The sequence below is a fragment of the Octopus bimaculoides genome, chromosome 1 (assembly GCF_001194135.2).
Source record: "Octopus bimaculoides isolate UCB-OBI-ISO-001 chromosome 1, ASM119413v2, whole genome shotgun sequence".
NCBI lineage: Eukaryota > Metazoa > Mollusca > Cephalopoda > Octopoda > Octopodidae > Octopus > Octopus bimaculoides.
This window is the reverse complement of record NC_068981.1, coordinates 109,905,955-109,925,338: the sequence shown is the minus strand read 5'-3', so window position 1 is coordinate 109,925,338 and position 19,384 is coordinate 109,905,955. Positions and strand designations below refer to the sequence as shown.

General features: G+C 33.7%; 2 protein-coding genes across 5 annotated transcripts in view; one reads left to right on the top strand and one right to left on the bottom strand.

Moving 5' to 3' along the window:
- The window catches only part of LOC106881422 (nucleoporin NUP188), a 465,305-nt gene that overhangs the window by 203,337 nt on the left and 242,584 nt on the right, over positions 1 to 19,384 (top strand). The gene's annotated exons all lie outside the window — the stretch shown is intronic.
- The window catches only part of LOC128248326 (histone-lysine N-methyltransferase SETMAR-like), a 124,876-nt gene that overhangs the window by 75,087 nt on the left and 30,405 nt on the right, over positions 1 to 19,384 (bottom strand). Inside the window, exon 2 of one of the 4 annotated variants that reach the window (XR_008264566.1) lies at positions 147 to 883. The exons of 2 other annotated variants lie outside the window; for them this stretch is intronic. Coding sequence is in view for 1 of the 2 variants with exons in the window: in XM_052969294.1 (XP_052825254.1) it covers positions 13,218 to 13,574 (357 nt within the window). In the remaining variant the exon portion in view is untranslated. Of the gene's footprint in view, positions 1 to 146; positions 884 to 12,577; positions 13,575 to 19,384 lie in introns of those variants that run through there. One more of the 4 variants, XM_052969294.1, reaches the window with a different exon arrangement.

Below are 19,384 nucleotides of genomic sequence, written 5' to 3'. Positions count from 1 at the left end.
TATATATTGGGCTGGCCAAAATATCTTGTTTTGATTGACACTAAACTTCAAGTATTCTAATAAGTAGTCTGTCTCTTGCACATGCACACATGTTAGATACTTGGCAGTTCAATGTAGTTCAACTTGAATGTGCATTGAGACAGTATTGTGCATGGGACATCTCCTGAAAATGGATAACCAAAATGAACATTATCAACACTTCCTATTTTTTTTTTATTTTGAAAAGGCAAACAAGCAGCAGAAACCTGCAGGAAGATAGGCACTAAGTAGGATATTGTTATAGAACACATGTACCCAATCAAGATTTGGATCATGAAATTTTTCGGTTCAAAATGTACCTTGCTCTAGCCAGATAACTGAGATTAACAGCAGTTCCAACCCCCATTATACAACCAGAATGCTTGCAGATATTCTCCAAATATCCAAACTGAGTGTTGGAAACCATCTGCATCAACTTGGATGTGTCAGCAGGCTTGATTTTTGGTCCCCACATCAATTGAATGAGGCTAACCTCACCCAACAGATTTCTCTGTGATTCATTGCAATCCTTTTTTAAAGATAATGGTGACAGGAGATAAAAAAATGAATTGTCTATAACAGTGTGAAGCTCAAATGTTAATGGGGAAGTGCAGGGAACCATGACAAACAGACTCCAAAGTAGGACATACTTTTAATTTTGTGGAATTGGAAGGGTATTCTCTTTTACAAACTTCTTCCCATAGGTAGGACCATCAATTCAAACATGTATGTGACCAGTTGGTCAAATTAAATACATATTTTTACTGAAAGCTCTTATATGTAGCTGTCCTGCATTGTACTTGAGTTTTAAGCACTGTAGTTTTTTTCTTGTTCTTAACAGTTTATAATATACAGGTTTCAGATTCTGAAAAAAAAAAAGAAGGAATTAAGGAAAACTGATCCTTTTTTATGTTCCAGTAGAGCTGACGTTTTGATATATATTCATTTGTGTTTGGCCCTTAGCTTCTTGTACTTCTCATCACCTTGAACTAAGTAACAAATATAAGAATTATACTGCAACCAACTAGTTCTTATAGTTAGTTAAACAATCACTGGACTCTATTCACATCTAACCTATTTACATTTAAATTCTATTTACATTGTAATGTTGACATTCTTTAGATTCTTACTGTTGCTTGAAGTATTTGTAGAATTAAACTTTATTTTGTTGTTACTAAAATATTTAATTTCAAGAACTGAATAAGTACACCTAAAACTTTAGTGTGAATTCACTTTAAATTTCAGTGGTATATATAAAAAAATATTTTTTAAATGGTGTCAGATATGTATTAAATTATTTGTACTTGTTTCTTCTACTATACATTAGTAAAATTTCAGTAATTTTTTACAAATGTTCAGTGTTCACATATGAAGTGTTAGGTGGTATTATTGCTAAGATATTTTTCCTATTTCTCATTTTACTTGATTGTTTCTATTTAACTCTAGAGTAGGTAATGTAGGATATAATTCACTGCCATAAGCAAGGGCAACATTAATTGATTGACTTAGAGTACTGAGTTTAATTTTTCCAATGGGCAAAGCCATTGTGCACAAATAAAATGTTATTATTTAGGAGAAAGAGGAATAGTGTAACTCATGACTTTTTAGGATAATGTGGTTGTTGTTCATTGTACATGGGCTAGTCATTGTTGTGTGTTGGTGAATGAATCTCTACTAGTCAACCAGCTAAACTTCAAGAATTTGTGTGCTCTAGAATGTTTGTATATGTAACAGCAGTTCCATTCCAGATATCTAAGTAGCACTTGAGATCTTTTCAAGGCAGCAGCTGATCAAGGTAGCCATCCACTGAACTTTGTTAAAGATGTATTTATAACTTATAGCGAGAGGATAAAAATATTGTCATCCAATGAAACCAACTTTAAGTGAGCCACAGAGGGCCACACCAAGCTATTAAAACAGCCAATATCAGAAAAGAAATTCTCATTAACAAAAGACAGTCAGCATAAAGATACTAGAAAGAGAAATGCTATATGATTTAACCTACCATATTGATGAGAGAAAAGACTCATGCACCATGATAGCTTACCTTAACCATTTCTTCTGCAACCTCTGCCTCCATCAGATATTTCAGTCTTATAGGGCCAGGCTGAATTGCAATTTAATTCTAACTTCCACTCCACACAAGTAAAACACTGTACATCATCAGAATTTACAACATGATTCCTAAGTAAACAGAAGTTTGGAATGTCTGGGGTGGCCACCACACCTTTTATAGGTTACATCCAGAGCATCTGAATTTCTCACTATTAGCATTACATGCACACATCATATTCAGTTGAGTGTTCAGCAGTTTGGTCCCCTACATTTCACTCTCCATATTAAACTGGTGAGTTATGATGGTTATGAATGACTTTTATGGAAACTTTGGTTGAGTCAATAAAAGTTTAGTTTGGTCAACAAAAAAGATTTGAATATTGAATAAAGAGGAAATGAAAATTACAAACTTATAAATTAATTTCCTATAATATTTTAAGTCCTTTAATTCAATTCCTATAATTGAAAAATCACAGGAAGTAAGATGGAATTACAGGATATGAGTTTGTGTTACATTTAAAGCCCTTATTCATTTTTATTAAATTAACATTTTCTTGTACACATATTCCCCAAAGCTTTACAAAAGCCTTATAACTTTCTTAGACATATCGTTTTTCAAGTCATGATATATTTAATGTATGAATGCCACATAACACTTAGCACACTTAATGTCAAACAGTATATTAGCACATATTACAGGGTGTTCAAAAAGTCTCTTCACACTGTGGAGGGATCTTTTGAACACCCTGTACATTAAAAACATAAAATAACAATCAAATATAAAGACAACCAACTGATGCAAAAAATATATTACCATTCAGTGTTTACTTAGTAATATCTTGGAAAAACTGTATGTTCCCATAAATGAGATTTATTAAACTCCAAATGCTGTCATTTGTGGAAAAATATGGTTTTCAATATATATGAACGATGCAACCATTCCAGTGAAAAAGTAGAAGTTCATGTTCCATTTCTTTCAGATCATTGCTTCAAGCTACTTTTGCTTCAGCAAAACATAAAAGTACATTTATAAAATTTGAAACCATTCCAGTGGTTTTACTAATTAATATTACTAATGAACTGTTCTGAAAATAATATTCTCATTATTTGTATAACTACAGACAGTAATTCAGGATATTGAAAAAGAAATAAATTAAGTTAAATTACTTCACTTTTCTATATAAATCATTAAACTAAGGAATTCAATCTGTGAACTTGTAGTAAATTTCTAATGTAAACATTAAAGTATTATTGATATATTAATACATAAGAGAATGTTTTGTTGGTATCTGGCTACCAATTTTTAATCAAGCTTCTAGGATTTTAATGTAATGTTTTAATTTGAAGCTTCAATGACTTGAAAAAATATAAGTCCTTATCTAATATAGTTATATCAACAATATAGATGAGGGAAAATAACTTGTGGTCTCCTGTAACTGCTGATTCTGATAATTAAAGTATTGAAATCTCTCAAAAGAAGAAGGAAAACATTTTAATATTTTAGGCTAATGTCACAATAATTTCCCACTGTTTTACTGCCAGAGGGATAGAAAGTGCTACAGTATATTTTTTTGCCACCGAAGCATTAATGCTTTCAATCATTATCTTTTATGTTTCATGTGAGTCGTTAAACAACTTTACTAAAATATATCTTAAGAAGTATATAAACCATTGATATTCCTCTGACAAAGTATAGCTTTCATCATCATCATTATTTTAACATTCTTGCATTGGATCAGATGTAATTTGTTGCATTAGATTATCTACATCTAGGTACCCTTCCTTGTTTCCAAGCAAGATATTATTTCTACAAGGCTTCACACTTCACAAGAATATTGGAAATGAATTACACCACTGGTATGATGGTGGCACTCATTTTCAGTAGGCTTCTTTCTGTTTCCATCTATCAAATCCATTCACAAGGCTTCTGCCAACCCAAGACTCCTTAGTAAATGGGGTAATATCCTTATCCATTGAGTTGCTGATGAGGTTAATGTGATTGCTGCTTAATTTGAACTGATGTTGGTCAATGTCTTTATAAAAAGAATTAAAATAAATAAGTAAATGAAATTAGCAGGCACTGCATTTCAGGATTAATATTGTCTTGGATATTGAGTTGTCAAATGCCTACAGCATTGGGCAAAAATGGTTTGCACCAATGAATCAGTTTGTATAGATGAAACATGTCACTGAAAAACTACACTCCATTGTGTCTATTTTACTGCAAGATTTTGTCTGAGAAAAAGAAGATAATGTACAACACACATAACACTAGATCTGTATAAAAGTAATATCTCACTTTGCAGAATTGTACAAAGTTAAACTCACCCATTTGTGAGTGCAATATAAAGCTGCATCTATAAATTCCACACATTTGTAGAAATAATTTTAAGGAGAATTTGATTGACTCCCAAAGATCAGAAAGGAGAAATACCTATGTCTGGAATGGCATAACATTGAAGAACATAAACTACTACAGAGTGGAATTTCTCTAATTGATAAATAAAACCAAAGTGGAGAAATCAAAAAGACACTATATAATAATGCTTGCCGATAAAATCACTTGGTCAGCTCAATACTGATATCAGCTCAATATAATGACATTATTGGAAAATAAATCTTTGTTACTTAAAATTGCAATGATAATTGTACATACACTAGTGGCTCAGTGGTAATGATATTACTTCCCTTACTTGAAAAATAAATCTCTTCAACCAGCTTGTAGTGTCATCTGCCTAGTATCTGTGACTAAAGAGGAGGTAACTAATCCGAAATGCTAGCATCTCACAGTCTGGATAGGTGGTGCTGCAAGCTGATCTAGCTGTATACACACCATTTGTCAACAAGTGAGATATATTCTCCATCACAAAATGCAGTGAGTAGCTTGTTCCCCAGTTCAAATATGCATCAAACATATTCAGACTGATAATAACATTACAATTTTACTTATCATTACTTAGCGCTCCCTCTCCATAATATTATCTATGTAGGGGTGTGTGCTGTCTGAAGTAACAGCAAGATGGTTATTGATATGCCAAAGGTAGAGTACCAAACCCTGAGTCACACTAGATTTTGTAAGCTGTGAATGATAATTCAACCTTAAGTCACAGTAAAATTGATAAGGAATCAGTGGCAAGCGAACAACTTAGCTAGAGAGTTTTTGTACAAGACATAATTCAAAGCTTTGCTGTTCAAAGTAGCAATAATATTGCTTTTGCTTAAATGTATCAATGACGACTGAGAAGTTGTAAACATAAGAAGTGGTTGTTACAATACTGCTGAAAATAAAAGCTGAAGTTTACTCACTTAATGAATGTGTATATTTGGTGGTAGATAAGTACTTCAACAGGGATTTGTCTTGTGCGTGCTATGTTGTAAGTAAAACAAATTAGAATATTGTTTTAACTTTCCTAACCAGTGCATTTAGATAGTTGCACTCTCTTTATGATCATAACATTGACTTCAAGAGATTGTTTTTCTCATTACTCACATATTTTTAAATGTACTTTTCCTATTGTGTCTAGAGGCAAATACAAATTCTTTCCAAATTAATTGAAGTTCTTCATATTGTAATATCTTTGAAATTCTATTCCATGTAAATGAGGTCTTGTCAGGTCTAATATAATGATTTACTAATAGTCTGAAAATGTTTTGAATCGTCATCTATCCAGTCAATAAGTTTTAAGTTAATTTTTTGCAGCACAATTTTCAGTCTCCTCTTAGAGTAAGGATAGAAATTGCTGCATTCCCTATTGACCTTAGGCCATGGATCATTCACCATTTTCACCAGCACCTTCATCTCTCTTGTAATTACCATCATACAGCTAAAATTTTCCATGCTTACACGAGCTGGATAGAACTCTAGCACAATGCATTGCTATTTGTTACAGCCCTATGTCATCCTTGTTAGGTTCAGCCTCTTTGGATCAGCTTTCACTTCCTTTCCCGATGTTTGTCAGCATTCCTTTTCCACACGATCCTTCAACTTGAATTACTTACCAATTCTTTACCCAACTGTTACTCTCCATGCACATCACATATCCATAGCAACATGGTCTTCTCTCTTATACACTACATTTTATTCTTCTTTATAACCAGTCTTTTTCTCAGCTCACTTGTGATGTTTTTCATGCACACTACCATTGTACATACTCTGGATGTGTAATGTTAATACACATTAATGTTAGAGCATGTTTCTGTAAAGAAATGAAACCTATTTACTAATTTTTCTCTCTTATTTGAAAGAAGTCCTTCTGTATATACTCTTTCCCAGAACTGTATTTGACGTTCTTTTTCCATTGCTCTTATTGTTCTCCAAACCTGCCTTCTAAGAATGTCTTCCTTCTATAACACCACCTTGGCTATTTTCTCTCTCAGTTTCTCACATTTCAGATGTTTAAACTAAAACTTAACCTCATCATGTTTATTCAGATATCCTCCAGTGTGGAAGAGCTGTGAATACTATTTACTCTGTGTAGGTCATCTAACTATTAGCTTCCAGCTGAGACTTTATAAAAATCATTCCATGTATGCAGACATGCATATAATATTTCATGTAGTTATCAATAACAATAAAGTTATTTAATATTGAAAAATATAATTTCTATAAAAACAATGTATATACACATTAATTTTTTTTATTATGGATCAAATATATGTATATAAAGTATAATGTATTTTTTTTATAAGTTTGTATACAATTAATAGAAACGTTTCTGATATTTTGGAGCAAGTCTTTATTCAAGGAAAGACAATAGTTCCATGGGAATATGGAAATAATGAAGAATCACTTCCTGGAAATAGTAAAGAATGAGTTTTTGCAAATGAATGAGGGGAACAAAAGTAGTGGGAGAGAGACAGAAGAGTGTGAGGTTATCAATGGAGAAAGAATTAAAACAGAAGGCAAGGCTGTTTGTCACTTCTTTTTTTTTATGAAGTGCAAGGTCAGTGATATGTAAACAACTTCTCAGTAACAATACACACGAATTCACGCCCGCATAGGTTTTCGCATACATGCATATAGCTGAAACTAAGCCGTTCTTATGAGCAAGGATTCAGACATCTATATACTTCATGCAATGTATACATACATACAGGTATCCATCCATGTATATACAAACATTGCACGTTCATATAACTATAACTTCCCACTTCCATATATATATGCGTGTGTGTTTGTGTGTCTGTATGAAGAAAGCAATATACCTCAGAACACGTACACACTCACACACATGAATATAGAGGATGGAGTGAAGAGGAGGATAAGGTGATGCATTTAAATCCAAGTGAGATAATGTGTCATATGTGCCAAAAGTTGTTTTGCTCTTTTTGTTTTCTGGGAGGTATTTCCCTTCAATGTCTGGAAATACCAGACACTGGTATCCAGTAGTTTTCAACTATGGCACTTCACATTCCAGGAAACAAATGCATTATCTTCACTCTCGGCTCACCTTCTTTGACTTAAATGAACATTTCTTCTTGTCATGTTCAATCCAACTGTTGTGATGAGAGTCACAATGCTCCCTTGCATGAAATAGACTTGACTGAGTGATAGTAGCAGTTAGAGTGAAGTTTGTGTGTTAGTTTTAGTTAAGTTCACAGTGAAGTCAGAAGGTATTGGTTGGTTGATTAGTTTGTTTGGAATATGGATTGTCCGTTCATGAAGAGATTGTTGGATTGTTATGTTGTTATTACAGCTGCATCAATATCTCGTTTACTGTTACAACACTGGTACAGTGTATCTAAACCATCCCTCACAATATTATGGTGGTACCACATTTGGAGGAGGATACAACATCTAGCGATGAAGGTTTTGAAGCTCACATAGGTTATTTAACAATTTGTTCTTGATACAACTTGTTAAATGATGGAAGACTTATTAGCTTCTATAATACAGTTGCAAAAGTAACAGCAACAGGAGTTGCAGAAGCAACTAGTACAACAACAACAGTTATTGGAGCTATATTTAACGAAGTCCAAAAATGTGCTAAGTTCATTTTTGCCAGACAGCATATCAAGCTCGATTATAGAATTCATTTATAATGCAGAGGAGGGTATAACTTTTGGGTATACTACAGAGGATATACTACAGAAGGTACAAGGAGATTTTTAAGGAAGATTGCAAAACATGGTCAGATGAAGAAAAAGTAAGGTTTATTATTAGGTAAATTAGCTCCATCTAAGCATGAATGATACTGTAATTTCATATTGCCCAAAAAGTTTAGTGAAATTTGTTTTCAGGAAACAATCAAATTTCTGTCTAACATGTTCAGTGATAAAACTCCTCTATTTAACACTTGGATGGAGTGTTGGAATTTAAATAAAAAAGTATGCAGGAGCAGTCAACAGAATGTGTGAAAGAGATGTTTAAGTGCCTCACTTTTGTACAAGACCTTACAGCAAATGAATACACAGAAATATGGGCAAGAATTTTTTCAAAACTTGAACAAGCGAATCAAAATTTGACCCTACAGGCTGTTGCAAAAGAATGTCAAAGAACGGTAAACCTGAAACATGATGAAATTCAAGAAAAGGATTTTGTGAAAATACAGATATGTTGACCGAGAAAGTGTGACCTATAGAAGATTGCTAGGTCCTAATATATGTTATAGATGTAGAGGCCTACATTTCAGAAAAGATTGTTTTTTTAAAAACCAAAAATGTTACAGTTGTCAAACATTTGTACACAAGAGTTCAAACTGCAGAACAAAAGTAAGAAGGTCAGATGTAAAAAAATTCTAAAGTGCTTTCAGCAGAAAGTAAAATCGACTCCCAAATAAGGAAATTTGTACATGAAAAGTAAACAGAGTAAATATTAAATTACAATGGGATACTAGTAGTGACATGTCAATCATTAACACCAACATGTGGAAGAAAATAGGGAAACCTATGTTAACAAAAACTGCATGTGGCATGGTGGGTGACACTCTACACTTTTTTAGGCAAAATGGGGAATGATGTCACATTTTGAGAAAAAAGTGTGCAAGGCAAAAGTTTTCATAAAGAATGCAACCAATCTGTTTGGTATTGACTGGTTGGAGTTATTTCACTTATGGGATCTCCTAATAACCTAGTACTGTAAAAAGTTAAATGGCTGCCCCACCAGTGAAGAAAAAATTAATTAAAAACATGTGGAATGTTATTCATGAACTGCCAGTGACAGTACGATATAAAAATGAAATTCGCAGAGGATAATTACATTACAAGAATGAAAGAAATGTTGAAAATAAGCAAAATGAAAATGCAAATTCAAATAATTTTTCACTATGCGACAATGTTTTAATGTACGCGCAAAGAGTGGTAGTACCAACTGCACTACAGAAATAAGTATTGCAGGAATTCCACAATGGACACCCAAGAATGTTGAGAATGAAAGCCTTAATGAGGAGTTATGTATATTGGCTGACAATGGACCGAGACATTGAAAATTGTGTAAAATCATGTAAAGGCTGTGTGCTAGCAGGTGCAATAAACCAACCACAAAGACAACAATAAAATTCCTGTATGAATTATTTGCCCAATACAGTGTTCCAGACATGTTAGTATCAGATAATGGAACACACTTTACGGGTAGTGAATTCAAAGATTTCTGCAAAATACATGTGATAAAGCATATTTTTACTCCGCTCTACTGTCCGAGGTGAAATGGGCATGTAGAAAGATTTGTTGATATTTTCAAGTGAGCATTAAAAAAAAGCAAGGAATGACATAGGAAATGATGAAGTGCTAATGAAATCCTTCTGGGTATATAGAGTAACGCCCAATCTGAATACCAGTTCAGGAAAATCTCTGGCAGAGTTAATGTTCATGTGAAAAATCAAATCAATCTTCAATAAATTATTGCCAGGAAAAAATATATTTAAAGGAAATACAGAAAAAGAAACAAAACATTTCAAAGTAGGAGATAGAATTCATTTTAACATTTACAAAAATGGTAACTAAAAGATTAGAAAACATGATGTTTGTAATTAAAGGACACTGTTGGGAACGTAAGAGACACCTAAACCAATTAAAGACAAGACATACTGAAAAACGAAAGGAAATACCAATGAAAGTCTGCTATGACATGTTTGAGGTACCAGCACCAAAAGAGATTGAGCCTCATAGAAGCATCAGTAGAAAAAGGAAACAAACTGTACACTTAGAAATAATGCCAAAACAAAAAAAATATTAAATTTTCTTAGGAAAAAAAAAAAGAGAAGGGGAGGTGTGCTGGAAAAATAATAATAAAATAAATTTCACTTCTTTTGACAGTCAAAATCATAAAAGGGGAGATGTTGTGATGAAAGTCACAATGCCCCCTTACGAGAAATAGATTGGATTGAGTGATTATAAATAGTAGTGGCTGAAGTGAAGTTTGTGTGTTAGTTCAATTTGAGTTCACAGTGAAGTCAGAAGGTGTCAGTTGGTTAGTTTGTTTGGAATATTGATCGTTGGTTCATGAAGAGATTGTTTGATCATTATGTGGTTATTATGGCAGCATCATTATCTTGTTTATTGTTACAACACTGGTACAGTGTATCTAAACCATCCATCACAATATCATGGTGGTACCACAACATTTGGAAACAGAGGATACAACACCAACCAACCTGCATTCATATAAATATAACTCAGACGTTATAATATTGCCTTGACAGAATTTTCTCTATGAATGTGTACAGTTGTCAGTTACTGTATGTGTATGTAAATATATATATATAGTGCATGTGTGGACATTGCATGCATCTTTATATATTGTTGTTTATCATGAGAGCATATAACTGTATGCATGTATATATGTTGTTAATGTGTTTATTTGTGACAACAAGCAAATTAACATTTTATTCATATGTATGTGTGCCTATGTGGGGAAAATATGCAAGCCAACAGGTTAATTTCACCTATTCATATCTTTGCATATATACAAACCTGTGTATTGTTGTTAGCAAGTTGTTTACCAATTACTAAACTTAAAATCTTCTCATCTATCTCCCAAAATCCTCACTTATTTATAGTTTTCCTTTCTTTCATTTTTATTCTCTATTTTCAACCTCAATCTGTCCTAATTTTGTTTTCCTTCTTTCTCCTGCATTTCTTTACTATTTCCCAAAAATAATCCTAATAGTGAAGATTTAGACAAAGGACAAAATAAAACTGTCTTGTTTCTCCAAAGATGAACTTGGTCCAAAACATAAGAAACTAGGCATATAAACTTGAAAAAAAACTTAACACTTTACCAATAAAAACAATATTTACTAACACACCAGTGACTTCCTTGGTTTTTGGCATCTGTGTGTGTATTGTAGTGCATATGTATATATAATATATATATATATATATATATATATATATATATACATATGCTGTAGGAATGGGAAAAGTTCTTCCTAGTAAGAAAATCTTGAATCTAGTTTGAACTTTCTTTTGCTGGAATAAAACCACAAGTGAGGTTTTGTAATATTTAAGTTTATTTCAATTCTTCTAGCTTACACTGTGCTGTGTATAATATATTCATAATATACATTCCTATGTATGTATATCTGTGTGTGTGCATTTGCGTACACTTATGCAAATGCAGATATGGCTGGGTGATTTCGCATTCAGACCCACTGCATTGTACCGTGTGCAAGTGTCTTCAGCTAGAACCTCAAGCCAACCAAGGTCTTGTGAATGGATTTGGTAGATGGAAACTTAAAGAAGCTCATCATGTGTGTGTGTGTGCGTATGTGCGTGTGTGTTGCCCCTATTCTTGACAATGCATGATGTTTGTAAACAAGTGTCAATCTTGCTAGGAATGCTGTTCCTTTGCCATCTTTCATGAAAAGTGTGTCTGACCAAAGGAATATTAGTTTGCTGGGAAACATGAGATTTCACAACAGGAAGGGCATATGGCTGCAGAAAATTTACTTCAACAAATTCCAACTGACCCATACATGCATGGGGAATTGTATGTGAAAAAACATTGGTGATGGTGATAATGATGATATACACACACTTGCACACATATAGATATGCATACATGCAAGTGTTGTGTACCAAAGCACACTCAGTACATAGATAATATCAATGTTTGCTATTGAAATGAGTTGCTATTATAAATAATCCTGATATCCAGTGATACATTCTCACTCTCAATGACATGATGACATCTTATAGAAAAAAAAGTCATCTTTCATATTATGAAACTGAAAAGGAATGATGTATTTTATTGGCAGCATATAAAACAGTGCTTGTGACAGCATTTGAACTCATGATACTAACCATTTGAAATCCTTACATTGATCACTCAGATGAAATATTTATTGGTATAAAATATGGTAAAGTGTTGTGAAAAAATTAAAGTAAATTTTTTTCTTAAAGACATATTTAGAGTAAAAGCAGAAAAGCATAAATTTCACCTTATCCTTTTATGTGAAACAACTGTTCTATTATGATAAACAACGTTTAATGTATAAACATTAGGTTGTCAAGAAAGTTCTTGTGGTTTTTAACCTTTAAATTCAGATGTACATGTCTCTGCTCAAACAAAACTTTATTAATCGAAATAAACACCATCAGAATCAACATACTTGCCAACACGAAACAAGTTTATTTATGCCAGTAGTGTAAAAATCCTGCGTTCTGGTAGCGATGAAGTCATTGAAGGCGTGTTTGTCATCGTCTTGGTTTTTGAAGCATTTCTCATGCAGGAAGTTGTCAATATGCTTGAAAAAGTGATAGTCGGTAGGCGAGAGGTCTGATGGGTATGGCGGATGAAGCAGAGTTTCGTAGCCCAATTCATTCAATTTCTGCAGGGTCCGTTGTGTGACATGCGGCCGAGCATTGTCATGGAGAAGAATTGGTCCTTTTCTATTGACCAATGCTGGCTGTTGTCGTCGAAGTTTTTTATGCATTTCATCCATTTGCTGACAGTACTTCTCTGCCGTAATGGTTTCGCCTAGATCCAAAATGCTATGATGGATGAAACTGGCCACAGACCAAACAGTCACCATGACCTTCTTTTGGTGCAACTTTGGCTTTGGGAAGTGCCATGGAGCTTTGTCGGCGTCCAACCACTGAGCTGAGCGTCACCGGTTGTCGTAAAAATCCACTTTTCATCGCAAGTCACAATCACATCGAGGAACGAGCCGTTCTTGTTGCACAAAAGCAGGGAAGACGATGCTTCAAAACGGTGTGTTTTTTTTTTTTTTTTGGTTGTCGTTGAATTCGTGCAGCACCCATTTCTCAAGTATTTTTGTTTTTCCAACCTCTTTCAAGTGGTTGGAAATTGTCACATATGTTACGTCTAATTCAGAAGCAAGCTCTTGAACAGTTGTGCGTGGATTGGTTTCCACTAAGGCTCTTAGTTGATCGTTGTCAACATCTGATGGCCAACCACTACGCTTATCATCTTCAAGACTCTCGTCACTGCTACAAAATTTCTTGAACCACCATTGTGTTGTACGTTCATTAATGATTCCTGGGCCAAATGCATTGCTGATATCTCTAGCTGTTCCAGCAGCTTTTCGGTCTAGCTTGAACTGGAATAAGAAAATTGTGCGAATTTGCTTTTTATCCATGTTGTATTCAATGTTCCGGAAAAAAATGGTCTAATTATTCATAAAGAAAAAGAGTAACACAATTAGATAGAGTGAAAAACAGGCTTTAAAATGATATATAAAGTCAAAGTAATTTAACTAAAATGAATTTGAAAATACATCATTTAAAACCAAAGTTATAAATTCTGCAAGAACTTTCTTGACAGCCTAATAGAATACATAATTATTTAATTTAGTTTCAATTAATTATATATCACAATTATATAATTATACATTTAATGATGTTTATTGATGTTTATCCTCATAAAACAAATGTTGAAGACAAAGTATAATCTGTATGTTAAATTTATGCATTTATGGTTTTCTGCTTTTACTCAAAATATGTTGCTCTTACAGATAATTTTAACTGCTTATGTGTATATATACATACAACATAGATTGACTGCAATGTAATAACATGTTTAAGCTTAATGTGTTATTCATGGAGCTCTTAGTTTACTGTAGATTTATATTTGGTGTTCATATGTCAGTTCTGTACATGGATATAATGAAATAATATGATTTATGTACAAATTTGGATGCTGTTATGTATCCAAGTTGTGCTTTTTATTAATTATCCTGGATAAGATATATCTTTATAAAAATAACTAGTTGCAATATCACTACATGGTACAGTTTCGGTTCATAATATAATTACTACATTATTGGATAACAAACTAATCTGTTATATTTGGTGATGGAAGTATCTGTGAGAGATTAGACATCTAGTACATGCTGACATTCATGTATGTTAAGGTCATTGTGTATCATTATTATTTTTATTAATAATAATAATTATTATTATTATTATCATTATTATTATTAAGAGTAACAACATCACTAGATAAAGCAAATGAAATAAGAGAATTAGACCAAAGCCAAACATACAAATACTTAGGAATCAATGAACTAGATACGATACAACACACACAAATGAAAGAGAAGATAAGAAAGGAATACTATAGATGAGTTAGATTAATACTGAAAACAAAGCTCAATGGTCAATAGGTATCAACACTCTAGCTGTCCCATTTATAGGTTACAGCTACAATATTCTTAACTGGACTCTAAATGAACTAATCAAAATAAGTAGGAAAACAAGGAAAATAATGACACAGTTTAGGATACACCACCCAAAATCTGACATAAAAAGGTTATGTATACAATGTATTGAAGAGAGTAGAGGCCTTATACAGCTAGAAAACTATTACAAAATAACCACCATAGGACTACAGAAATACCTACTTCAGAAGCAAGGAAAGCTAATACAAATAGCTTAAAAAACACAAACAAAACAAAAATCTGTTTTCTGTCTTTAAGGAAGCTGACAAATACAAAAAAGAAGTCATAGTACCTAACAACTATGAAGAAAAAGAAGAAACAACAAAAACTGTAAAACAACTGAAATCTAAACTAAAACTGGAACAGCAACATATGATAAAACAATGGCAAGAAAAGTCCTTAGATGGTAAATATTGTGTTAAGCTAAATAGAAAAGAAATAGACAATGCAAAATCCCAACAATGACTGAGAAGCTCAGGACTCAAAGCAGAAACTGATGGATTTTTAATTGCAGCACAAGACCAAAGAAGCCTTCTCATCAGAAATAGCAACAACGTGTAATGAAAAGAAATACAAGTAACTGCAGAATATTTGGTGATGGAGAAGAAACAAAAAATCATATTGTCTCTGGCTGCCAAGTCCTAGCTCAGAAGGAATATATTCACAGGCATGACAGAGTTGGGACCTATATACACTGGACGCTATGCCAACACTATGGAATAACAACAGAAAAAGATGGTATAAACACATGCCAGAAAAGGTCACAGAAAACGAGAAAGCAACCATACTCTGGGATATGCCAATACACACAGACAGAGAAATTAAGGCCAATAGGCCAGATATAGTTATCAGGGATCATGAAGAAAAAAATGCTTTCTAACTGATTTATCAATACCTGCAGATGACAATTTTTCTCTAAAAGAAATGGAGAAACTTTCAAAATACAAAGACCTGGAAATAGAGGTAACTTGAATGTGGAGCCTAAACAATTCCTATTATAGTTGGTGCATTAGGTATGATAAAAAAACATTCAGACAAATACATAATACCAGGACTTACAAGTATATATAACATACAGAAAATAGCACTACTAGGCACTGCACACATCCCATGTAAAGCACTTTCAATACAATGAAAATAAGAGCACCGCAACAAACCACAGCACTTACCCAAGATGCACAGAGCTGCACTTGGTAGTGCAGTGAAGGCACATAATAAAAATCAGACTACTGAATAATAATAATAATAATAATAATATGCCCTGATATAGTACCAGGCAGTGGCTCTCATGACTTCTCAACTGATTGGAAGTGTTATAATGTACATCGTTTTGTCTTGGTATAAAAGATGGGCTACAATAAATATTCTGCTCAATACCACAAATTTGCTTGTCATTTGAGCATTCCCTTAGTGGCTGATGATATCTCTGATCACAAGCAGAAGTAGTGGGGGAGCATCATAACCATGTGTTGAGAGGAATTCTTTGGGATTTGAATAATTCACCTCTGCGAACATGGGTTTTTTTTCATCATCCTTAAACAAACCTTATTCAGGGACCTTTTGAGTGGGATGAGCTACTCAACCTGAAGAAAATTCTAACTAGGCCCCCACCTGCAAGTTCGTGCACTGTTTATCTTGATATAAAATCATCATGTTGTGCACATATGGTTGCCTAGTGTACCCTTATCAGACAGGTAGTCATGATAGGTATATTGGGCTCCATATATTTGTACTCCAGTGCCACTTAGATGGCATGTGCTGCTCTCTCACTCAATGATGATAATAATAGTGGAACATTTCCAGATTTGAATGTGAAAATGCTTCATGTTTTTCTAAGTATTCATAATTATGATTATTTTTTGATGTAGTCTTCCAAATTAAAGACTAGTAATTTAAGTATCTTGAATAAATACCACTAGAATTTAGTTGTATGCAGTTTGCTTCATTTATAAACCTATTATCTCAAGGAAATATGTTTTTACTTTTCTGTGTTCAACTACCTTCTTGTTGACAAATTCTTGAGGTATTTTCTTTATAAGGAAATCATTTGCAAACTGGGTTCTGACTTATTTTCTTTGTATTTGATATTTACTATAAAATTGTCTGCAAAGGTCATCAGTTCATTTTTAATTCTGTTTGAATGCTTCAACATGTTGTCTGATTGCTTTCATATTTTTTTTTATCCCTTTTTTGTCTTAGACTCAAATCTAAGCACCTAAATAATGCTTTTGTAGTGTGTATATGCAATAAGTGCTTGTGTTGATGTTGTAATCTCAATTCTCCCATACCACCAACTACAGAATCTTACATTTTTATCAAAGACTGCTAACATTATGTAGAGTTATCCTGATGAAATGACACTACTTTTCTCAGAATACATAAATCAATATTCTACCTATTTTAATATAAATTTGTTTTACTCTTTTACTTGTTTCAGTCATTTGACTGCGGCCATGCTGGGGCACCGCCTATAGTCGAGCAAATCGACCCCAGGACTTATTCTTTGTAAGCCTAGTACTTATATTATCAGTCTCTTTTGCCAAACTGCTAAGTTACGGGGACATAAACGCACCAGCATCGATTGTCAAGCGATGTTGGGGGGACAAACACAGACACACAAACATATACACACACATACATATATATATATACATATATACGATGGGCTTCTTTCAGTTTCCATCTACCAAATCCATTCACAAGGCGTTGGTCGGCCCGAGGCTATAGTAGAAGACACTTGCCCAAGGTGCCACGCAGTGGGACTGAATCCAGAACCATGTGGTTGGTAAACAAGCTACTTACCACACAGCCACTCCTGCGCCTGTTTGTTACATATTCCTTTTACCAAAATAGTATTTTTTTTGAAAATATATAAACCCTATGTCTCTATGTTTTGTATGAAATTCCTGACAAAAAATTGATCTTTTGTTTTTATGTTGCTTAAGTCTGAGGAGGAAGGCCAGAGTCCATGATCGTTTACATGGCCTCCAAGACTAATGGGAGAAGGTAGTTTTCAGGCCAGTGATCTGGCTAAAAGGCTTAAACTAAGCAAAGAATTAAGTCTATTACCAAAAATAGGGTGTAGACTTTTTTTTCTTTTTGTAGATATTTTACTCAAGTGCTTAGATTTGAGTCTAAGCCATAGAAAAATTAAGCAATCAGGTAAGATATCCATTGAACTTCCACACAGCTTCTCTCTACCAAATTTATCATATTTTTCATTTTATGGATGCCCTTCCTAATACTGACTGAGTGTAGTGGGTGCTTTTTCATGACATTGGCTCAGTTAAAAATTGTCAAGTAACTTACAAGACAAAAAAGAAGAAGCTTCCTAAGGGGAAGTGGTTTTATGTCAGGGGTTGAGACTAAAATATGATAAAGGAAAGGAACAGACACAGGAGTCTTGCTATTGAAAAAGTATATGGCTGCATCACATATAAGACTAGGTGGAAGTAGCTGGAAAGAAGATAGAGATTTTTGTAACAAGGTGTTGGAGCATAATTTTAATGTGAGTGAAAGAGAGCATATGAACTGAAGATAGGGAGTTGTGGGTGGCTAAGTTCATAAGAGTGTGAGAGGCGAATGACAGGTGCTTATGGAAGTGGGTATATGTTGGTCAATAGCTCTTTCCATTTACAATTGCTATTGTCTATATACATCCTTTTATGCCCAGTTTTACTTTCATCAGATTTGCAATTTGTCATATGTGTACATTGATATTGCACATCCATTGGAGCATAGTAGATTCAGTCCTTTCTAGTCTTTTCATGTCCTCTACACCCAAGACCCATATCTCATTATTTTGTACATTACTGTTTGTACACAAGCTTCATACAGTCTGCTTTTCACTCTTAGGGAGAGACCTTTTGTTATCTCTGAACTTTCTTCAGTCATTTTTTATTCTATAAACTATACTTTCAGAAGAGTCTCCTTCACTACTAATTAGGTTACCTACATAGCAGAAACAATCTACTACTTTTAAGGAACCAACTGGGTAACAAGTACTGATTACTGTTGGACTAGGGAGCTTTCCCTCTCTTTATATTTATTCTGATTGACCAGGTGCTTTCCCTGTTTTCATATTGTTAACTTTCTTTTTCAGAAATTAAGCAATATTATAAAACTATTTTTCAATCTTTATACATGTTAAAGTAAAGCAAAAAAGCAATATTGCAAAACAAATTTTCTTTTGTACACATTATTGTCAAAGAATAATTTCTAAGTTAAGCTAAATGTCTGTCACATATATCTGAATGGTTGCACTGAAAATCCATTAGACCATGGGATTGCCCTGCTCAGTATGTAGAAAAGGAGTAGGTAGTAACTCTATAAGATGTACCCGGTGCAAGCTATGGACACATAAGAGGTGCAGCAACATCAAAGGCAGGTTAACTAGCAAGTTAGTTTTTGTTTGTGGCAGATGTTCAGGTGCAATAAAGACTGTAAACAAACAGGAAACAACTTCTATCTCATTCCAGGGTGAAAAACTAGAGGTAGTCGATAGCTTCCGCTATCTGGGCGACCAAGTTAGTAGTGGGGGTGGGTGCACTGAAAGTGTAGCTGCTAGAATAAGAATTGCCTGGGCAAAGTTTAGAGAGCTCTTACCCCTGCTGGCGACAAAGGGACTCTCACTCAGAGTAAAAGGCAGACTGTATGACGCATGCGTACGAACAGCCATGCTACATGGCAGT